This window comes from Drosophila bipectinata, chromosome 3L, assembly GCF_030179905.1.
Source record: "Drosophila bipectinata strain 14024-0381.07 chromosome 3L, DbipHiC1v2, whole genome shotgun sequence".
Lineage (NCBI taxonomy): Eukaryota > Metazoa > Arthropoda > Insecta > Diptera > Drosophilidae > Drosophila > Drosophila bipectinata.
The window spans coordinates 25,127,467-25,152,126 of NC_091738.1; the positions used below are offsets into that span (position 1 = coordinate 25,127,467).

The 24,660-nt window shown below is 40.2% G+C and overlaps 1 protein-coding gene across 6 annotated transcripts in view; it reads right to left on the reverse strand.

The window, feature by feature from the left end:
- Myo81F (Myosin 81F) overlaps positions 1-24,660 on the reverse strand; it is a 550,527-nt gene that overhangs the window by 417,852 nt on the left and 108,015 nt on the right. For 5 of the 6 annotated variants that reach the window (XM_070279498.1, XM_070279502.1, XM_070279501.1 and 2 more), the window contains exon 5: positions 2,138-2,282. In XM_070279498.1, the coding sequence (XP_070135599.1) occupies positions 2,138-2,282 (145 nt within the window). Of the gene's footprint in view, positions 1-1,935; positions 2,069-2,137; positions 2,283-24,660 lie in introns of those variants that run through there. The other variant, XM_070279504.1, reaches the window with a different exon arrangement.

The following is a 24,660-nucleotide window of genomic DNA, read 5'->3' on the forward strand; positions in this document are numbered from 1 at the left end:
CAGTAGGGAAGTCCTGGATGCCATGGTGGACCCGCTAACGGCGGCATTCAATAAAGCTTGTCCCAAAAGCAGATCGGGCAGTAGCACGTCAAAGAAACCACCAAGTTGGCCGCAAACACTTGCGCCCTTTAAGACCACGACCGCATGACGGACAAACTAAGGGTTCTCTCAAAATGGACATTTAGGAACGGATTCAGAGTAAATTTATCCAAGACCAAGCTTGTCCTCGTCACTAGGAAGTACAAAATACCAAATTTAAGGCTTCCTAAACTATCAGGGGAAACACTTTCCCTCAGTGGTAGCGCCAAGTATCTAGGGATTACGCTAGATAGGAAACAGGACTGGAAGTCAAACACGACTACTGTTTATCTGTTGATCTTCCTACATTAAAATATAAGGTATCCATTTCAATGAGGGAGGAATGGGCCACACAAATCCCGGGACCAGCCGGTTCCCTCCATATTTACACAGATGGTTCAAAATTGAAAGGCCAGGTAGGAGGCGGTTTCGCCACTGCGAGCGGCGTGTCTAAGTAAGTCCTTCAGACTCCCCGACCACTGTAGTGTGTTTCAAGCAGAAGTAATAGCTATCGGGGATGCACTTAGATCTCCACCACTTATTGGCAATCAAGAAACTATTTGTATCTTCTTAGACAGTGAAGCGGCACTCAAAGCCCTTGACGGATTTTCATCCAACTCCAGGACAGTGAATGACTGTCGCATATCTCTTAACGAGATGGCGGAACAGCATCACATCCATCTCATATGGGTGCCCGGACATAGGGACCACGAAGAAAACTGCGCCGCTTATGAATTAGCAAGGGCAGGTACTACCAATCTTCTACCAATCTGTAGGCTAAAATGTAGGGATCACTTTGACCGCGTAGCACTGAAGAAATGAAAAAATCTCCAAAACTGCAGGAACTCACACATAATATGGCCTATCCTCTCTAGAAAATGATCAATGATACTTATCACCCTCAATAGGCAGGATTCCAGTGTGGCGGTCAAGGCCATCACAGGACACTGGTTAATAGGAGCACACGCGGCTAGATTAGCGGTGCCACACTATGATTACTGCAGGAGCTGTGAGGATGTAGAAGAGGAAGAGACAGTCGCACACTTTCTTTCGGGCGCAGCCGACTGGCATCAGCGCAGCCGACCAACGAACGTGGCACCAGATTGAGATGGAGTTTTTTTTTGAAGACGAAGGCTTTTAATATAAATAACAAAAAGTTTTTTTGTTACTTTACAAAAGTAATATTTATTCTTTTGGATTATTTTTATTCCTTTTGGATTTTTATTCTCTTTGGATTGCTCCCTTATTGCATAATACTAATCTTTGCTAAGGTTTTTATCAGGTCATGAAAGGTCATGTTAACCCTGTTTTTGAGCGGCCATCCTTGCTGCCTGTATCAATGAAGTTGTGTTTCCTCCTTGAGATATCACAAGATCTGCCAACCTGTTTACGTTGCGCCCTGCGAGATTTTCGACTATATGGCAATACAGGGCGTCCCACTCAATTATATTTCTCCAAAATTTGGAATAATTTCCTCAGAAATATTGCTGACAATTCCATTGCATTCTTGCAACTCTGAACTAGAAATGCCAATTCCAAAAAGTGGCTTTTCGGAATATATACACTTGAATCAGAATTGATAACTTTACAATGCACAATAGGTTTCAGGGTTAAACAAGGTTGGACTCACTTTGTACACCTTTTCGAAAATGAGATTTAATTTCAATATTACACTTGTTAGACGACTTATTTTTATATAACTACGAAGACATGACAACAATTTGATACATTTTACATTACAAAACACGAAGTACAAACACGTATTAGAAACCATAAACAATTTTAATTTAAATTGTTTTGTTTTTAAACAAATTTTTTTATTGAATAATTTTTTTTATTGAACACTGAAGAGTGCATTATTTCCCTGCAGGATCTTTTGCATTCAAACAGCTGACTTTAAATGGTGATATTGCGAATGTGGCTGCATTAAAGTGCGCTGTTACGGATGACGGCATTCAATTCATTGCAATAAGGAATATCATTTGAATGTCTATGATACAGGAATATTTGGTCCCAATATCAGTTTATTTTATAGTACTTCATCAAAAGCAAAACTCACCAAACGCTTCCAAAATTGTATTGGCTTCCAAAATTTGTTGTTGAACCCAGGAGGACACGTTTGATGTTATGGTACATAAATATTGTAATATTAATTTTGTTGTTTCCGTCTTTCCAGCTCCTGACTCACCAGATATTACACATGACTGAAAGTAACAAGGAAAAAAATTAATATTTAAAAAACTTGTAAAATTGTACCTTCTAACAGTTTAGGTTTATTTTTACTCTGAACTGTATTTCGGCATCACCTAAATGAAAAAACACAAAAATACATGTGTGGTCATTGATATTTTTATACCCTTGCAGAGGGTATTATAATTTTGGTCAAAAGTGTGCAACGCAGTGAAGGTTTTATGCAGTTTTATTTACCAAATAAAAACAGTTTCCAAAAGGAACTCATTGGAGTAAGACCAATCTATTTGGGGCTCTTTTACATTTGGGCCTTCAAGACACCCTTTTTTTTGTGGAAAAAAAAAATTGATTAAAACCCCAAAAAACACCCAAGCAACATCCACCAAAATATTGTGGAACTCGGATAAGAAGTTTTATGTTTAGCAAGATTGGCTTAAACTTAAAAAGGTTGCGCGACAATGCGTGGTGGCTTCTTCAAATGCACACACACGAATTGGAATACTTAAGAATATATCTCAAAAAGCAAAAAGGGATAGCTTAAGTATGACCATAGTTGGAATATCGATTGTTGGCCGGACAGATCATATGTCAACACTCCTTCTCAACAATCATATACTTCATACATAGGTTCGGGTTAACGTCACGGTTTGTGGTCACGGGGGTCTAACCTCGCGTCATGGTTTGTCACGCAGGGGGGGGGGGGGGGGGGGGGGGTGGGGGGTCAAAAAAGTCTGAAATTCGCGTCACGCAATATATGGACCTAGTTGTTATAGCCAAATACATTAGGGTGCCTATTAACGATTGGTAGCATTTCTCGTCAATGGCCTTGCATTTGGAGCCATCACATTTGACTGGATGACCCGCCTCCAGTGGTGTACCTACAGGTTTGCATGTTGTCATGCCCCAGGCATGAAGCATCTGCTCGACATACTGCTTATGGCCAATGGCTATGCCGCCAGTTTCGCCATCGTGATCAACTTCGATGCCCAAAAAGTAATTGAGCTGGCCGCCATCAACAACATCAAACTTATTAGCAATTGATGCTTTGATGCCCAAAAGTTCATCCTTATTTTAGCTTGTTCATTGCGTACATAAACGCACGGCTCGCAAAACCAAGTTTTTGCAATACTGCGCGCTGATAGCGCGCTGTTCAAGTAAGCAGTAGATAAGTCCATCTGATGCAAATGCAGCTTCTTCTCAACCGCCAATGCCATGATCATTCTAACGGACGAGTATCTGATCACAGGTGAGAACAACACAATAACACTAGTCTTGACTTAAAGCGCTCTACACAGCCATCCTTGTCAACCTTTACGCCAAATACCCACTTGCGGCTTTTTTTTTTGTGGCAGATCCACTAGATCCCACGTGTTATTGGCCTCTAGCGCTTCCATCTCCATCTGAATCGATGCTGACCATTCCTGCAGGCTGCTCTGCCTCATCGCTGATAGCACTCTCGTATTCATCATTGTCCTGATCCTCTCCGGCGTCCAAGCCATCCTTTGCCTGAAGCTGCTCATCATTGTTGTCTTGTGCCTGCTTATTATCTGCTACATAATCATCAAACAATGCAATTTCCATTTTATCGCTTGCAGATCCACCTACATTATTTTCCATGAAAATAACATCTCTGCTTTCGATAACTTTCCTTGATTTAGGACAAAACAAACGATATGCTTTTGCTGTCGCTGAATAGTCAATCATAAAATATTCATTACCTATTTGGATAAACTTCTTTTTATGGGCTTTATTCAATACGATTGCCTTTGAGCCAAAACCCTTAAGGTGCGACACATATGGCGTCTTGTTGCACAACGCTTTTGTTTCTGACCTATTGCGCAGATATGCTGCCGTTTGTACTGCCTAAGCCCACAGGCTCTCATCTGCGCTTGAATGAACCAACATACTCCTGGCAATTTCCACCAGAGTGCGATTTGCTCATTCAGCAACTTCATTTTGCTGTGGGGTATAAGGTACTGTCAGCTGTCTTACTACACCTTTTTCAGTAAAAAATTGTCCAAATGCGTGACTCACGTACTCGCGCCCGTTATCGCTACGAATTGCTTTTATTTTCTTTCCGCGTTGTTTTTCTGCCAACACAGCATAGTCTTTGAATGCGCTTAGTATTTCGTCACGAGATTTCAAAAATAAAGAACTGTCAAACAGACGGTTTCATCATTGGTCCACAAATGTCCGAATGTATCAAATTCAACACTTCTTCTGAACGACTTTCAGAATTGAATATTCTAAATTTATTAATTTTTTTTTTGTAACATTTGAAAGTTTTATTTTTTTTTTTTTTGTAATAGCAGGGTAATGTTTATTTAAAACTGTCCATTAGGGACAACCATTAAATTTTATCACGTAAACTTCACGTATAGATATTTTTAAATATTAATATGGTAGAAAAAAAAAAATTAGAGTAGTAAGGGGAGGTCCAGCGGGTGTGTCCTTTTAAGTCTTCTGGGTTGCTCGCTGCTGTCCAGCAGGGAGCTGGCCAACCGGTTCGGGTGATTATGAAGCCTCTGCATGTAACGTGCGCTGCTTCTTTGTATCTCGTCCTTGACCCAAGGGAAATTGAGAACCTCGTGGATAGTGCGATTGTCATGATAGACGTGGGCCCCAGTGGCGATTCGAAGGACTCTATTTTCAAAAGCTTGCATAGTTCGGACATTCGTCTTGCTCGCAGTTCCCCAGAGCTGTATGCCGTACGTCCAGATAGGGCGTATTATTGCCTTGTAAATGAGGAGTTTAGTGGAAGTTCTCAGCTTCGATCTCCTACCCATAAGCCAGTTGAAGGATCGAAGTCTTTGAATAGCCTGTTTCCTCTTCTTAATCAGATGGGGCTTCCAGGTGAGCCTCCTGTCTAGGGTGAATCCCAGGTACCTGGGATTGTCTACCTGTGGGATTGGAGAGCCGTTAAGGTTAACTGGAGGGCAGTTGCCTTTGCAGAGAGAAAATGTGGAGGCAGTGGACTTCTCGTTATTGACGGCAATGTTCCATCGCTTTTGCCAGTCGCTGAGCAAGTCAAGTTGCAATTGCATCGTATCGGCTGCCCCCAATGCGCTATCGGCGGTGGTAAGGAAGGCGGTGTCGTCTGCATAGGTTGCTGCGAGCAGGTCAGGCCTCTGAAGAACAGGGAGGTCGGCCGTGTAAGCATTGTACATCAACGGGCCAAGAACGCTGCCTTGGGGTACACCAGCGTGAGCTTCTCTAATACCGGAGATGGCCTCGCCACATCTAACAGCAAATTTACGGTCTTCCAAGAACGACTTTAGGAACTGGAAGTATGGTCGGGGTAGGCCAGTCTTTAATTTATATAGAAGACCGGGATGCCAGACTCGGTCAAACGCCTGCTTCACGTCCAGCATGACGGCCATGCAGTACTTCTTGGTTTCAAACGCGTCCAGGATGCACTGCACTACCCGATGGCACTGCTCTGGCGTACCGTGTCGCCGCCTGAAGCCAAACTGGTGGTCAGGGATCAGTCCAGCCTCGTCAAATACTGGCAGTGCTCTGCTTAAAAACACTCGTTCAAGTATTTTGGAGAGCGTTGGTAACAAACTTATTGGTCGGTAGGACGAAAGGTTTGCTTCGGGTTTCCCGGGCTTAGGTATCATAGTTACCTGGGCACGTTTCCAAGTGGACGGGAAGTACCCTATCTCCAAGCATCTATTATAGATCCTCGTAATTAGCTGAATGCTTGGAGGTGGTAACATTTTTAATGCAATTGCATTGATACCATCATCGCCCGGGGCCTTGTTGTTGCTCATGATGGTTATAAGCTCAGCTGTTTCCTCCTCAGTCACTGGTGGTATTGGATCGGCGTCCCTAGAAGGCTCGGCTAGCAGACGGGCAGTTTCAGCAGCATCCTCCGGTGAGCAGCGATCGAAAGGCGTAAAGACACCTTCGAGGTGTTCGGCGAAAGCGTTGGCCCTGTCCATCTCCGATCTGCACCAGCTGCCGTCGGTTCTTTGTACAGGTGGGATCCGTTTCAGCGGCTGTCTGATAGATTTGGTGACTCGCCATAAGTTATGTTGAGGGTCGCCTGGCTCGAGTTGTTCGACGAACCCGTCAAAGGCCTGCTTCCTTAGTCTTGCCAGAGTTTCTGTCAGACATTTGGTCGCTCTATTGAAGGCGGTTTTGTCCAAAGGATTCCTTGAGAGCATCCACACTCTTCGGAGTCGTCGCTTTTCAAGTTTGAGTTCTTCGACTTCTGGGCTCCAAAAATGGATGTCCCTGTCAGTGGCTCTTGGGCGGTTGGAGGGCCTTGGTGCTGCTTCAGAAGCTGCCGCCTGAATATGGGCTGTTAACTCTTCTACAACGGTGTCGATGTCAACCGGGGAGTCAAGTGTCGGGCTGGGGTCGGTAACGTTGTTCAGGTAGGATTGGTACTTGTCAACGTCTGTTGTCTTGTAGATCAGCTTTTTGCGGGCTGACCTGAGCAAGGCTGGGGTGAAAAGTGACACGGCAAAGGCGCTGTGGTCCGAGAAGAGGTCTTCTACTTCTCTCGCTTGAATTCCGGCAGAATCCAGTCCTCCGGAGATGGCGAAGTCTAGCACATCAGGGATTTTGTGGGGATCCGTAGGCCAGTATGTGGGTGCACCGGTTGCGTGACAGCTCAAGATTCGGGACTGAATCTGCCTGTATAGGGCCGAGCCCTTTGGGTTTGTAATCCTGGAGCCCCACCAGGGGTGTTTAGCATTAAAGTCCCCTCCGATTATGAACTTGGGGCCGAGGCAATCCAGTAGCAAGCCGAATTCCTGTTCGTGGATGTTGTGCCTGGGGGGGCAATATGCTGCGGCGATTGTTATGTCACCGTTGGTAGTGGAGATTTTAATTTGGGCACATTGTACCCAGTCTTCGCACATGGCTGGAAGTGCCTCATACTTGATGCAGCTGCGAATAAGGATGGCCGCGCCCCCGCGACCTCTACCGTTCGGGTGGTTAGCGGCAATGAGGTCGTATCCTCTAATAGTCAAGTATGATCTGTTGGTAAAATGCGTTTCTGATATGAGGAGAACGTCTGCTTGGAGGGTCTTGCAATATAGCTCGACCTCTGGCCTTCTTTTTACCAGGCCGTTAGCATTCCATATGGTTATATTTAATTGCGTATGCACAAGGATTTGCAAACGGTGGCCATCATTTGGGCTATTTGGCTCAAGACCTTCTCCATCATGCGCTCAAACATAGATTCCATCCTAGCCGTTAGGGCGTCCATTGGATTACTTGAAAGACTGGGATCGGGATTGGGGTTGGAGTCAAACTGTGGTGCTCCGTTTTTGACTGCGCTAGCATAGCTGATGTTAGGGTTAATTTTGCTGAATTGAGGTTGCTGGCGTCTTGGGGCAGCCTGTTTGGGGGCGAACGTGCTCTTTGCCTTTTTGTAGGCTGGACAGCCCTTGTAAGAGGCCGCATGTGATCCGTCGCAGTGGAGGCAGACTGCTGGTTCACTGGCAATTTTGGTGCATTCGGACGATGGGTGCCTATCTCCACACTTTACGCATCTGTACTCCAGATGGCAGTACCGTTTCGTGTGACCGAAGCCCTGGCAGCGATGGCATTGGGGCACATCGTCGAATTTTTTTGGTGGCTCAACCGTAACCACCGTGCTGCATAGCCGCTTGACTTGAAAGGCCTCCTTGTTGTTTTTGGCTGGCTCGAGGTTAATAAAGAAAATGTTTAGTGGCTTCTTTGTACCTTTTTGCATAGGATTGTGTATATCCCTGACTTTGTGTCCATGGCTGCTGAAACCCACCTTAATATCCTCCGGGTCGGTGGAGAAGTGGAGGCCTTTAACGACGATCCGATAAGCGCGCTCGTCTCGGGGCTGGAATGTGTGGTATCGATGGTTATTTTCGCTCAGGAACTTTTTCAGAGTTGAGTAAGTATCCTTGTCTGGAGTCATGACGCGAATTGTGTTGTTAGTGCTTGCCTTGTAGGTCACTTCAACATCCCCGCCTAAGAGGTGGGAAATGTCATTGGAAAGGCCCTTGATGCTGGATACGTCCGGGATAAAAATTGGGGGTGGTTTGATGATTTTCGCCGTTTTTACCGCAGATTGCATATACACTGACAGTGCAGAGCTATTCCACAAGGTGGTTCGTAACCTAACTGCTTTAAATTGCGAGTTTTCGCCTCATCAACTTGAGAACAAGCCATTTAAGCTGGTGCTGAGGAACATTCCACAGTTTCAAAGGAAGAAATAGAACGTTGCTTTACGGACAAAGGTTTTAACGTAGTGAATATCTACTGTCCAAGAAAGCATTACTCGCAGCACTACGGCCGACGTTTATGTTGATGATATACAAAATCTATTTTTTGTCAATCTCAAGAAGACTACGAATGTAGCAGAGTCGCTTAAAATTAAACAATTTGGAAGGCACAGAGTAACAGTGGAAAAGGCTACTCGAAACAAGGACCTCGTCCAATTTTATAAATGCCAAAATTCTGGGCACACTCAAAATTGTTGCTTCATAAATCCTGTGTGTGGGAATTATGCCGGAGATCATACAACCAATGTATGTGTGCAAACTGCGGAGAAAATCGCTCTGCAGGTTTCAAAGGCTGCAAAGTTAGGATGGAACTAAGCAGGAAACTTAAATCTGAAATAAGGCAAAGCTGGAATAAGGCTTAATCTAGAATAACGAAAGCCGACACGGACAACTATTATCCATGTCAGCTACCAGAGACGGCGTTTCTTATGCAGACATGGCAAGGAATAACCTTCCGAGCAGTACCAGCGCCGCAGCTCCGCAGTCTGCCGCACATATACCAGGAGGCGACTACAACCCCAACAGGAATTTGTGTACTTTGGAGAAGCAATCGTCGATATTAACACTGGGCTGGATCAACTTTTCAAACTAGTCATGAAAACGATTGAGTCGAACAAGGCTTTCGCGATCTAGTTCATGTTTTGATTTTTAGGAAATGACATTCCCAAAATTCAAAAACCGGAATATGGAATGGAAATTTCAGAAAAATGAAGAACTTTGTCTGTTTCTTATTGATAACTCAGCAGACATAATGTTCATTACCGGAACACACATGCGTACCGGTCTTAACTTTTACTTTCCTGGTTATGACGAATTGTTGGCAAATCACCCTAGAAACACCGCTAAAGGCGGCTCTGCTATCCTTATCAAGACCGGCATTATCCATACGCAGAGTGAGCCCACAACAAGAACAGACTTACAGCTAGGTCGCATTTATATTGTAACAAATGGAGGTGTACTTAAAATAGCTTCCTTGTATCTTCGCCCAGCGTTTTTTGGACAAAAACGATTTCGATCAGCTACTAGTCTCTCTATGCTCAAAATTTTTGGCTGACGGTGACTTTAATGCCAAGCATCAATGATGGGGAAATTTAAGGTCCTGTTGCCGGGGGAAGCGTCTTCAAAAGGCCATAGTTTCAAGCTCAAGTCAAGTTCTAGCTACTGGGGAACCTACTTTTTATTCCTCAAATACCAGGCTCACACCAACAGCACTAAACTTCTTCATTGTAAATGGGGTACCACTCAACAAACTTTCGATCGAAACCAAATACGCGCTGTCCTCGGTACATTTGGCCATCGTCGCAACGCTAAGTCAAAGTCCACAATGCAAGGCCAAAAGGAAATCAATACAACCGCCCTCTGTTAAAAAGTTTCAGGAACCCCTAGACAGAAGCATTAACCTCAACGCTGTCATCAACCATCCAGACGATCGAATCAAAGGCACTTTTCGAATCAAAATAGAAGCAATCTACTCCCACAAAATGCTCTATTTCTACATACATACAGCTTAGAAGAAGAGTCCGCCGACAATACACAAGAACAGGAGATATTCGCTTCCACAAAGTTTATAAAAGACTGTCAAACCGGCTAAGCAAAGTCTTGACCAAGAACAAGCAAGACCATATAGACCAGATGGAAAATGCGAGCTCAAATGCATCTACCAATTACTCCTTATGGAAACTTACAAGTCGATTTAAGAGACAGGTCATTTCAAAGGCTCCTGGTGTAGGTCAAGTCAGCACAAGGCGAATATCTTTGCTGATAATCTGGAAAACAGATTTAAGCCACTAGATCTAACTCCGACGGAAAATCGAATGTTTGTAGAAACACAACTGGACATACCTTTTCAAATGGTTCTTCCCTGTAAGTCTGTAAGAAGAAGTCAAGGTACAGATCGGAAAGCTCAAAAACAAAAAAAAAACCAGGAGAGGACCTTCTAGACAATAAAACGCTGAAGATTCTTCCCATCAAGGCACTTCTATTTATAGTCATGTTGTTTATCAGCGTCCCAAGGCTGAGTCATTACCCAAGTGCATTGAAGAATTCTATCATCACGATGATACCCAAGCCTGGAAAGCAACCCACTGAAGAAGATGCATACAGGCCAATTAGTCTCTTACCTGCATTGGGCAAAATGATGGAAAGAGTCATACTGAATCGTATCCTTGGACAAGAAAGGGTAAGCAGAGCTATTCCAAAGTGGCAGTGTGGCTTCCGAAAAAGTCTTGCAACACCTGAACAACTTCATCGCGTGGTCAATTTTGCACTGGAAGCCATGGAAAACCAAATGTATACAGTTGCTGTGTTCATGGACATTCAACAAGCCTTTAATAGGGTATGGCACGATGGTCTTCTAAGGAAGCTGAAAAGCCTTCTAACGCCTCAGATCTTTCTCCTCATTTAGAGCTTCTTATTGGAAAGAAAATTCAGTGTGGTCGTCGATGGAGAAAAGTCGTCAAAACGCCCAATCTCAGCCTGTGTACCCCAAGGCACATCAGATATGCCAGACTCCTGGGGGTGTACCGAAGTCGACGATGGTAATATGATGATAGCAACTTACGCCGACGACAGTGCTGTTATGCACGTATGCAAGAGTACGTGACACGTTTTGAAAAGTGGACTACAGAATGGAACATAGGCTGCAGCAAATGTGCTTGTGTCACATTCTCCACAAGGCCAAAAGTCCCAGGCACCTCCATGCTTGGCTCTGTACTGCGTCACAAGGCCTACGACAAGTACCTTGGTGTGATTTTGGATAGAAGACTTACTTTCCAGAGACACACAACGATTATCAAGAAGGCTGTGCCTTCAAAGGCAGAGGGTATGTCCTGACTATTATCACCAAGAAGTAAGCTTTCAATGTCTAACAAAGTTAGAATATATAAATCTATTCTCAGCCCAATCTGGAAATATGCATTACAAGTCTACGGCATAACGGCTAAGTCAAACCTGCACAAAACACGAGTAGCGCAAAGTAAGATTGTCCGATCCATTTGTAATGCCCCCTGGTTCATGAGAACTAGGGATATAGAAAGAGATCTGAAAATCCCAAAGATAGGCGATGTAACGCGTACGATGACGTACGCATTCAGAAAAAAATATTATTAACCTTAGCCTTGGCTCTCACCCTAACTCCCTAGCGAAAAGGCTAATATGTAGACCTAGAAAAAGGAGATTAAAAAGATACCATCCACATGTCCTTCCTTTAAGATTCATATATCCGTTGTAGTTAAAAAATAAAATAATATAGAATATAGTATTAATTAGATGTAGAATTAATGTTAATTCATTTATACCTACATTTTGATATTCCCCTGTAATTTACAACCGTAAATCCGTTAATGTTAAATAAATATACACCTTTTAATCCGGAGCGCTAGTAAAATTGCACTGACTTGTTTTGGGAAAAGCGTTAAAACTTCAACAATTTTCATAATTTTGTAATGAAATGGGTGTCGTTTTATTCAAGATTAATGAGACAATATTGATATACGTCAAAAATGATAGCACATCTTGTAAGTTGTACCGAAAAATTGGAGTCAAAGCCCCAAAAACACGAACAAAATGCCAAAATGTTAATTTCTTGTGTAAAAATTTTACCCTTTTTGTTTAAAAACTAACTATTAACATTTAACTATTGAAAAACGTCGGAGACATCTCCGACCCTATAAAGCAATGTTCGGCACCCCAATACATTGATATGATTTTAACCCTCTCATGCCCGATGTTGCATATACGCAACATTGTATTTATGAGACTCTATCTCCCGTATTTTAATTCTTTTTGATTTGATTCTTTCTAAATAGTAGCTTTCTAAAAAATAGCTGCAAGTTAAATTGTTTGTAGTTCGGTGAATTAAAAAAATGTAAATTTTATTTTTTAATTACACAACTTGGTGTTAAACCTTTATTTATTAAACGTAACAATTACAAGACACTTTTGATTTCTCTTAAATATTTTTTGTCAACCGTTCGCGGTCTCGGTCAAAATAGGACTGACTTCTTAATTCTAAATCTGATCCAAAGAACCTCGGCCATCAGTTGTGTTTAGATTAGAGGCTTAAGATGAAACTGTCGCATCTTATTGTGAAATTCGATTAAGCTGATCGATGCAATTTGGTGGGTACTTGAAACGCAAAAGGCGTAATTGATTGGGCTTCGGAGGGAAGCTGATTTTTACTTTTGATTTTTATTTGTTTATGGGGAACCAAGATCGGACCTCAGAGCCAAAGACAAAGCCGAAGGCAAATGCAGAGTTTGAAAATATTGTTTATAAAATTCATAAGTGGAAAGCCATAAGTGGCCTGGATTTATGGGTTGGGTAATTGAGCCAAAGGCAAATGCAGAGATTGAAAATATTGTTTATAAAATCCATAAGTGGCCTGTATTTAGGGGTTGGATAACTCTCTTCCTTCTAAAATGGATCGTCCCGATTCAATATGAAATTCGTTTAAATGATCTCTTAATTCTGTTAAAAAAATTTCTTGGTTAATAGATTTTTCTGGTTCAGGCCGATGTTTTTTGGTTACAAATAATATAGCATTTTTGTATTTTATAATAAGTGAAAGAATCAAATATATAATGATTAAAATTAATAATATAAAGGTAAGTGATATTTTAGTATTCTTAATTTTATCGAAAGGGTTTAAAATGTTTATATTATCTAAAGAATGATCAGAGTTATTTGATAATATGTAATCGGATATTTCATAATTTTTGAAGTGGTTCGTAGTTACGTATTCAAGAATTTTATTTTCCAAATTGGTATATGAGATATTATTAATTTTATTTGTACCATTAAATGTTATTAAAAACGAACCGTTTAAATGGGAGTTGTTAACAATATTGTTCCCATTTATAAGAATGGCACCATCTTGTATGATGTCTATTTTTTTATTTTTTTCTCTTATTTTTTTTACAGGTTGATTTCTCACCATTTAATAATCGGGTAAAACAAGTTTTTTTGTTACTTAAAGTGCAATAATTATTAAAAAGTTCGTTCTTAAAATTAGACATTTCGTAAAAAATATTTTCGCATTTTTTGACATGATACTATTTTTCCATCGATTTGGGAAATCGCTCTAGCGTGATATATTTCACATCTGTTTTTTATTATTGGGTATTTTATATAAATTATTAAAAGTTCTTTATGCAATGCGATTTTAAAAGAAGAGATGTCCATTAAATCAGCTATAATTACTGGTTTTTGTTCATGTTTTAATATTTCCAAGATGTCATCATTGTTTAAAATTTTGGTATTAAAAACGTCTATTTTTGCTAGAGTGATTGTTTCAATTAAATTTTACAGATAAAATGTTAATAATCGCAAGCGATGTTTTCGAAGTGGTAGATCTTGATCAATAAATACTTTTTTAAAATCATCGGAAAGAGATTCTATTTCTTTGAATAATCGGGAATTGATAATAGACTGCTTATTATTGTTTTCAATAAATTCATTAATTTTATTCTGAACTGTAATAAAATCATCATGGTCCGGAGTTCCAGCTAACCATTTCCACACGGTGCCTAACTCATTAATCCCTCTTTTTGATCTAGTTTGTTTACGTGAGGGGCCGTTGTGCCGCAACTTTAAGAGCGCACCCGCGCTGAAGAGTGCAACAGCACTGAAGAGCGCACCCGCGCTGAAGAGCGCATCCGCGCTCGCCCCTCTTCGCGCTCTCGCTCCTTCGTCGGCCGTCATCGATCGTATTTTTATACCCTTGCAAGTTTTATTGAAGTAAATTTTTTAAGTGAACCTTGACAATAGGAGTTTGACAAATACAAGCTGTGAATCTAAAAAGTTAATTTAGTAAATCCAGTGAATGCTTCCTCTTGAGTCTTCTGATGGTGGTGCTGCTGTCCAGCAAATTGGTGGCACATGTGTTGAGATGTCGTGTTAGTCTGCCCTTGTATTTAGCAGCGAATCTTCTAACTTCAGCGCTGACTGTAGGGATGACCAGTTGAGCATGAATAGTCAAGTTGTCATGGTAAGGATGAGCCCCAGACAGCGTCCTGAGAGCTCTGTTCTGTGCCAGCTGATTGACTTTCATATTGCTTGGACTCGCTGTGCCCCACAGTTAGATACCATACGTCCAAACTGGCTTCACTATTGATTTTCCTGTATATTAGTAATTTTTCCCTCAACTTCACGGTTGACTTCAGGATCAACTCAGGAGGTGATCCTGATCAAGAATATATATTCATTAAAAGGTCGGAGATGTCTCCTTCACTGCGTTGCACACTTTTGGACAAAATAATACCCTCTGCAAGAGTATAAAAAAAAAACCTACAAATGAACTATAGTTAATTATGGTACCGCTTCCGCTCCATATTTAGAAACCAGAGTATTAGAGTGAGTGAAATTGAAAATTTGAAAATTGCAAAAAAAAAATGATTGGGGAAATAAAAAAAATTATTTTTATATGGACGACCTCATGACAGGAGCAAATTCAATAGAAGATGCTACAACCATAGTTCAATTAATATCTAAGGAACTATCGAACTCTGGGTTTAATTTAAGAAGGTGGGCTTCAAATAACGCAAAAATATTAGAAATGGTTGAAAACTGAAGAGATAATAAAATAGTTAGCATCAAAGAAGATGAATTTATAAAAACCTTAGGGCTACAATGGGACCCTAGCGAAGACGAGTTAAAAATTACAGTATGTTGTAGTCAACCTAAAATATTCACTAAAAGATTTGTCTTGTCTACATTATCAAAAATATTCGAAGCATTAGGCTGGTTGACACCGGTAACAATTGTGGGAAAAATCTTTATCCAAAAATTGTAGACAGCAGGAATCAATTGGTATTAAGAGTTAATGAAGATCGTAAGGAATGGGAAGAATATAAATCAGGGTTAGAGGAATTAGGGCAAAAAAGGGTCCCTAGATGGATTAATTTCAAATTCGAATTATTTATTCCAATTCATGGTTTTGCAGACGCTTTGAAAAAGGCTTATCCTTATACCTCTAGGAAGGGTATATGCTAAAGTGGGATCGAAAGTGATCATAATCGCTAGCAAAAGTAGGGTGAATCTGATCAAAAATAGAAAAACCATTCCGAAACTATAATTATGTACAGCACATTTGCTGAGTAAGTAAATGATGTGCATAATGGAAGCCACGAAAAATTAGAAATATATGGAGTAGAAATATAGATATATAATAAAAAAGTAGAAATATATTTACTGGAGTGATTTAACTATGACGCTAACCTGGATTAAGAAGAGTACGAGTAAATTAAATAAGATAAAATCTTATTATCACCTAAAAACCGCGGTCAAAAAACATTTAAAGTATATAATGCAGTATTTTTTTGCATGGCCACATAAGCTATTCTCTTAGAAGTAGTTAGTGACGTTAAGTCTGATGCCTTTCTAGCTGCATCTAAGCGGTTTGTTGCTAGAAGGGGAAAATGTGAAAAAATATATTCAGACAATGGAAAAAATTTTGTAGCAGCGTCAAGAAAATTAGATGAAGAGTTAGAAAAGAACATTAAGGAAAATAGTAAAATAGCAGCGGAGTGAAAGAGGGAAAGGATAGAGTGACATTTTATTCCCCCGGCAAGCCTCCATTTTGGAGGAATATGGGAAGCAGGAGTAAAATCGATGAAGTACCATTTAAAACGAGTATTTGGAGATAATGTACTAACACATAAAGAAATGTCTACATTGCTTTGCCAGATAGAAGCCTTTTAAATTCAAGACCCTTGTACACATTCAACGAGGATGTACACTATAATGAGGGGCTTAGAAGTAATCAAACCCAATCAAACGAAACTGGAAAAATTAATAATTTGGATAGATGAAGATTTATTCAGAAAATAAAACGAGATTTTTGGAATAAAGGATGATTATTTAAATACTTTGCAACAAAGATATAAATGGAAAAGAAATTCTTCAAATATAAAAGAAGGTCAAATTGTCATATTAAAAGATGATAGTAGCCATCCAGCAAGGTGGACTCTAGGAAGGGTTGAAGAAGTCCATAAAGAAAAAGACGAAAAAGTCAGAGTTTTTAAGCTTAGGGTGCAAGAGAATTTGGTAACCAGACCATTAAATAAAATTTGCCCCCTAGCTGGTGTAAATGATCAAGATGATGCAGAAGCTCGTCAAAGTAGATCCAACCCGCCCAAAACAAGAAGCAGTGCTAGATTGTCTAAGCTGGGAATAATGATGGCCTTAATAATGCTCTCATTATGCTAAATGTTGACTAACGCAGCGCCGTTAATAAGAGATTAAAAATATAGTATTGATCAAATTTCCAAATCCTCCTCCACATATTTAGATCCGATTGAAGGCATAGAAGTGGTCTCATCCTCATGAAATTTGGTGATATTCTACGATATGGAAGCATATTTCAAGTTTGAGGATCAGTGCTACCTTATTTTGGACAATACACACAAACAGATTTTAGAGTTGTAATAATAAAGTTAAATAATAAAAATAATAAACTCTTCATGACTCACAATAAATCGAGGCAATGACGGGCACCATTTGAATTTATAGGATCTTTATACCATATTCTGGAGTAATGGATGAAGATGATCTGGATCAAATTGAAGAAAACATGAAAAATTTATTGAGCAACCAGCAAAATTTAAAAGAATTAATCAAAAAACAAACATCATTAGTCGAATCCACTACCATGCTAATTGACATTAACCATGGAACGCTTAACACCAACATTTTGCGTCCAAGTCAAAAAAATTCAAAAATTCAATTCTTCCAGGGAAAAGTTCAGGTACGGAATTAAAGAATGTATACACCTTTCTTACCGCAAGAGGGTTGTTCGTTGACAAAAAACTGATCATCAATGCAAAAATTCCTCTGTTTGGGCGGCATGCATCTAAACTGTATAGGATTATTCCTGTTCCAGTCAGAGCAGAAAATCAAACTATTCTAGCTCAAATTAAATTAATTCATACCACTTAATGACGGAGTCTACAATTAGTAAATGTCAAAAGTGGCAAACAAACAAACGAGTTTGTGACGGCAGCTGGCCATGGAGCAATGGCAACGTTAATAGTTGTCAGCTAGGACCCCTTAAACCTAATAGACCTTCCAATTGTTTTTACAAGTCTGTCCTATCATAAATTTCCTTTGGGGTAGAGCTAGAAAAAAGAAGTAGTTGGTTGTTTAAAGTTGAGGAAAACACTAAGTTGAGGCTTCAATGTGGTCAATTCAAAATCGTCAGATCATTGATTTACCCGAGCAAGGCATATTAACAATCAGTTCAGAATGTACAGCCCGGACCGATGATAAAATTCTAATTTCTCAGCACATAATTGCAACTGAAAGTCAAGAGGGATTAGCTTCTGCTTATATAGGATAACTAAGGGAAATTCCGAAAATCGCTTGGGACTCCAATTATTAATCATACAGCAGAAATAGCTCACCTGGCCAAACAAATTTAAGATTTGAAAGCACAAAATTTATAATTAAAAAATGTCGATTTTCATTAAGTTTCAGGTCATAGCTCCTTAATTTTAGTAATATTAACCATTGCTGTACTGATTATATCGTATTATAGAAAATTAAAGTCACTCCAATGCCGAAAAAACTTGTTCAGTAATCAATCTAGTAACAATTAAGAAGAACAATATTTTAAATATAAGATACAGAAATAAAAAAAAATAAAAATTACAGTCCACTAAAAAAAAAAAACAGAAAAAATTAATTTGTTAAAGTACATCTAAAATGAAAAGAAAAATATATACTAAGGCACTTTTGCGTCCCCTTGCAGGATGTTTAAACATTAGGTTGAAAATTTTTTTTTTTTTGTGTGGTTTTATTTAAAACTTTCCAACAGGGACAACCATTAAATATTGTGGCAGAAAACTTGACTTATGTGTAACTTAAGGGGTTATATACCTTTTTTATTTTCAAAAAATCGAAAATTTTTTTATTGCTTTATCTTGAAGAACAACTCTTTGAGAATATTTGTTCATAGAGATTGGAGCAGTCGAAAAAAAGGTACAGCGCTCCTAACCGCGCGCCTTGTCGCGGCCATGCACTGAACTTGAAACTTTAAACGCGAATATCTCGAAATGGTGTTTCTTGAAAAATGACTTTGCGGTGACATGGATTGGCGGAAAACTACTGAACCGATTTACTTCAAATTTTTTTTAAATGTTCGTAATGAAATTCTTGTGTGCTTGAACAATCGACTTTTCACGCACAAACTTTTTTTTGCGAAATTAATTTTTTAGTAAAATTTTTAGAGACCAAAAAGTTTATTTTTACCATAAAACGTTCCCGTATGCATAAAAAAAAAAATTTTAATTCGATCGTTCAAGCACAAGGAATTCCACTTAACTAATGAAATTTTTTTACTTTTATGGTTTCAGTTGACCTGTTTGACCTAGGGAACTGTCACCGCAAGGTTCTAAAAAATAGAAAGCCTCTAAGGGAAACAGCCACCTTTTAAAAACTATTTAATATTTTTCCACCAAATTTTTCACAAACATTGTAATAAAGCGTTCTATCAAAAAATTAAAACATCCGTGTAATTAAATAATTGCTACATACCTAAAAAAAAATCCGAACTTTGCTCTTTTTCTTCGACAAAGAAGGTATATAACCCCTTAAGTTAGAGGTGGAAAAATAAGAAAGTCTAAGAGTTATTCCGGATGAGGTCCAGCGGGTAAGTTCTGCGCAGCCGCCGCATCTGTTCGCTGTTCTCGAGGAGAGTGGTCGCGAACTCGTTGGGGTGGTTGTGTAGTCTCTGGATGTACTTGCTGCTGCTTCTCTGGACCTTCTCCTTCACCCATGGGAAGCCAAGCACCTCGTGGATTGTCTTGTTGTCGTGGTAGACGTGGGTCCCACTGGCGACACGGAGGGCTCTATTTTCAAACTGGATAGTCTGAATATTAATCTTGCTGGCCGTGCCCCAAAGTTGGATTCCGTATGTCCAAATTGGCCGAATAATCGCCTTGTAGATTAGGATTTTCGAAGAGTTTCTCAGCTTCGACCTCCTACCCATCAGCCAATAGTACGCCTTCAATCTTACTTCACACTGCTTTCGCTTTTTGACTAGGTAAGGCTTCCAAGTAAGCCTCCTGTGTAGCGTGAAGCCCAGATATCTTGGGTTTTCTACCTGCGGGATGGGGGAGCTGTTGAGGTGGACCGGTGGGCAATTTCCTGGATGGTGAGAAAATGTGGTGGCGAAGGATTTATCGTTATTCATTTGAACATGAGAAGAACACCTTCTCTGCCAATCGCCGAGAAGATCAGTTGCTCCTGCATGACAGCAGCTGCCTCTGTGTCAGCAGCGGCCAGGAAGGCGGTATAGGTCGCTGCCATTATGTTGGGGCTCCGCATAACTGGGAGATCGGCCGTGTACACATTGTTTCATAAAGGGCCAAGCACGCTTCCTTGGGGGACTCTCCGCACGCTGCCTTGGTGGCCTCTCCGCAACTGACCGTAAATTTGCGGTTCTTCAGGAACGACTCCAGAAAGGGGTAGTAAAGTCTGGGCAGGTCTTAGTCTTCAATTTAAGCAGGAGACTGGAGTGCCAGACCCGCTCGAATGCTTGTTTGACATCCAGCATTACAGCCAGGCAGTACTTCTTGGTTTCGAAGGCGTCCAGGATATAATGCACCACTCTGTGGCATTAATCCGGGGTTCCGTGGGACCGCCTTTAGCCAAACTGGTGATTGGGGATCAGACCAGCCTCGTCCAGTACTGGCAATGCTCTACTCAAAAACACTTTTTCGAGTATTTTGGAGAGTATCGATAGGAGTACTAATCGGACGATAAGAGACAAGATCGGCTTAGGGTTTTCCGGGCTTGGGTATCATGGTTACCAAAGCATGTTTCCCATTACCAAAGTACCCAATTTCTAATTTTTATTTTCATATTATTATTGTTAATAATATGCTCCCTAGAAAACTGTTTTTCTTTGACCTCTTTGATTTAAGGGTTCGACGAAAGCGTTACTGTGTGTTAATTCTTTGGATTAAAATACTAATAAAACAAGAAAAGAAAGCTATCTTCGGGCAGAGCCGAAGATGATATACAGAGCCTTGCACATTGCGAATGAGAGTTTGGCATTGCTTATCGCAAACAAAAACTAAATATTTCGTCGTTTTGGGCCTGTTGACGAAACCTGGATTCATCACCATACACAAGAGAGTAAGGAACAGTCAAAGCAATGGATTTCAACTGGAGATACGGCATCAAAAAAGGCAAAGATCGGTTTATAAGCCAAAAAGGTGATGGCAACTGTTTTCTTAAAGGAGATTATAATGAGAAATAAAAAAGCAAAATTAAAAAAAAAAAACCTATTTTCTTTGTAAGGCCGACTTTTTATCAGCCTACCCTCGTAATCTTTAGAGGAAAGGGAAAATTTAGGTACCGCGTAGCCGGTGAAAGTAAAAGCAGAGAGTCTCCTGAAAACGGAAGAATGGTGTTTTTTTTTTTTTTTTTTTGCTCTATGTTGTAAGGTGGTTTTAGAAAAGTTAGGAGTAGCGGGATTGAAATGAGTTGAACGCCGAGGGTCCTTGAAGAACCTGGAAGAAGTTTTTATGATAACCCACTGGCCAGGAGATCAAAGTACAATAGCGAAGTGAAAAGACCGATCTGGCATGCTTTTTGCAGACCGGCAAATTTAGATGTTTAAATAATTTAGATGTCTAATTTAGATTAGACGAAGATGTTACCGCAGAATACAAAAGCAGATAAATATGTGCGCTAATATCAAATTCTATTTGACATTTTTTGCGACGTTCTGTTAACGTGATTGAAGTGGAGATTTTTTTTTAAGTGACCAGGCCAGGCTTCATGACGGGGGGACTGGGAAGACTCGAATCTTGTTCTCTTCTCCCTTTATAATTCATCTTTCAGCTGAAATGATGCTATAAGCAGGCTGCGAATGACGTCTCTAAGCTGCTTTCATTCCATTTGTAAGCCTCCCTTTGTTAGCGCTGCGTCCTCGACTAACCGCATTTATTAATGTATTTAGTATTATGTATTTTTTTTTCATTGGTCAAATAAAAGGTTTGTTAAACTACCAGTTTGTTAAACTACCAGAGAAATTTTCTATGCCCGCAGGATAGGGCCGTGCCGACCACTTTTTTCCATCGAGCAAAACGAAATAGTTATAGGGTTGATCTTGGCGAGTCTTTGGCGTTCCAATTGTTTTTGCATAGTTTTACTGTTGGAAAAAACACGAATTACCCTACTACCCCCTACGTTACTACTACCGATAAGTAGGAAAGCAGTGTAAAAAGTCTATAACTTCCCGCCTATAACTTAATGGTCCAATTTGGCTCAATGTTGATTTTCAGGTGCAGATTAGCCATTGAAACAGTTTGGCATCAAAACATTTTTTAAAAATAATAATTAAGGTTATTGAAAAAGAGGCGGGAGTGATGTGATTGATTGAAATTTTGACACAAACTTGATCTGTTCGAATACCATACAATCCGGTCCAAGTTCGAAATCTCTTATTGTCAGCTGGCTAACAACGTCCACGTCGACACCCAAGTGAAAGTTGCCAAGCGCTTCATGAGAATTGCTGCCACAACAGAATTGTGGTCCTGGTATTTTACTCACTCCATACAGGCCTGCTCCCTCATTGCCCCAATTGCCGTTGTCAACATTAAGCGGCGGCTATGCCGAGTGGTTGGATTTTTGCGCTGTATTTAGAACGACGATGAACAGCCATCCTTGAACACGATGGAGGAGCTCAAGTGGCTCATTTCATATCTGCGAGAGGCAGTCTTGGAGACCGTGAGAGCGCTGGAGATAAGTGACGCTAACTATGATGTTGCCCTTTATCTTTTGCACTACGACTAATATTCCAGGCTTACTTCAACGAGCGGCTATTGGTGGTCGAGCCGTAATACGTTGCATCTCGGGAGTTATTCGACCGATTCAATGGTCGATCATTTAATAATAGGTCGTACATGCTTCTGAGTGCTCCGCTCCGTGTGCCCTGAGCGATATCCTGGCACATGCTGTTCCTTAAGGAAAGATGCGATGAAGTCCGGCGTCTTGCCTTCTGCTTCGTTTGCCTCAATACTGAGCCCTTAGCCCGCGAAGGCTCTTCCTCCTGCTGCCCAACATGTAATCGCTAACATCGCAATCGCCCTAATGCATCTTTGCGAGCAATTATGCAGGTGAATATTATAATTATCCGCAAGCTAACGTGTTAGTGAACCAGGATCGCCACGGTGAAGTAGTGTTCTTGCCAATAATCAACACTCTCGTCCGTGGCCGATCAGGAGCCTTCCTTCCATGCCGACCGCTACTTGACTCCGGTTCACAAGTTCATCTCATCACATAACGGCATCACATCTGTAGTGGTGACTGACCTTGGAGACGCAGAGCTCACTGTAGACGGAGCATCGGTTAATGTTTGCCTAAAATCTCGCCTATCCACGTATTCTGTATACATTGACGCAGTTGCGCGTTTCACATCCCAGAGCGTCAACCTGGCTTGAGAATAGATGTCTCAAACTGGAATATTTCTGCCACTGTGGTTCCTGACGTTTCCCCCTCTGTGGTAAGAGACTCAGGTTAAAAAACTGACACTTAAAAGCTATTTGGATAAAAAAGAGCCCAGTTAAAAAGTCCTCTGTTGTTTTCCAAGAAGAACGGAACACACAGAATAAAATTATATAAATGACAATGAGCATAAAAAAATAAAAGGAGAAAACAATAATAAAAATGAGTCAAAAATTTTTATTAAAATTGCCACCTAAATAGTGGCTAGATGTGCATTGTCACACTCAGTTCAAGCACTAACCATACAGCATATATGTAGACAACCCATTTCATACAACGAAAATGGACGCGAATTCTTACTCTTTTTCTTGCGCTCATCGTTCATCTCACGCTCATACTCTCATTAAATGCTTTCTGTTTCTCAGTCTCTGAACGGAGCTCGATGATGAAGGTTGGCCTGCGCTTCGGTTGATCTTTGTTTGATCTTTGATCTTTGCGTATCACCCACTCACATACACGGGTGTATGTGAGCGTGAGATTTCATTTCGAAGCCAGCGCACAAAATTTTGATTTTTCTTACTTTTTAGGCTTGCTACCCTACCTAATTGTATTTTATTTATTAATATTTTAGCATACATTACACATTTATTTAGAAATAAGATTAAATGTTAGCAGTAAAGTTTTTACAAATCATTAAAAAACAGTATACTGAGATAGGAAAAGGGTATTGTTCAGTCGGAGTCACTTAAAACGCCGATTTCTTTTAAGTTTAATATATATAAAACGGGGGACGTTGCTGCCGCAAAAGATTCCGGAAAAATTGAAGTTTTAATAAAAAGTAGGGGCGTCTTCGGGTTATACGCGTTCAGCTTTGTTCGCTGCTTACAAGAGATTGACAAAACTTAAATAAAAAGAATAAACAGACGATCGATGACGGCCGACGAGAGCGCGAGAGTGTATAGAGGGGCGAGAGCGGATGCACTCTTCAGCGCGGATGAGCTCTTCAGCGCGGGTGAGTTCCTCAGCGCGGATTCGTTCTTAAGTTCAGCGGCCCAACGGCCCCTCACATAAGCAATATATAATATAATATATAATATATAATATATAATATATAATATATAATATATAATATATAATATATAATATATAATATATAATATATAATATATAATATATAATATATAATATATAATATAATATATATAAAAAAATTTAAAAAATATAATACAACACATAATATTATTTCTTTCGTCATTTCACGATGGGTGACAACCTTTTTTATCGAGCTCCGTTCAGAGACTGAGAAACACATGTGAATGTGTGACACGCATACATACAAAGAACAATCCAAGCGCAGACCAACCTTCTTCGTCGCGCTCCTTTCAGCGACTGAGAAACAAGGAAGGAAGAGAGTAAAATTTCGCTCTGGGGCCTGCTGGGGCCTGTCGCAAGAAATTTTTGCGTCCATTTTCGTTGTATGAAATGGGTTATCTACATGCTGTATGATTAGTGCTTGAACTGAGTGTGTCAATGCACATCTAGCCACTATTTAGGTGGCAATTTTAATTTTTTTAACAATGTTTTTTAACAACTTTTTATTAACAATGTTTGTGCAAAATTTCGTGGAAAAATATTAAATAGTTTTTAAGGGGTGGCTGTTTCCCTT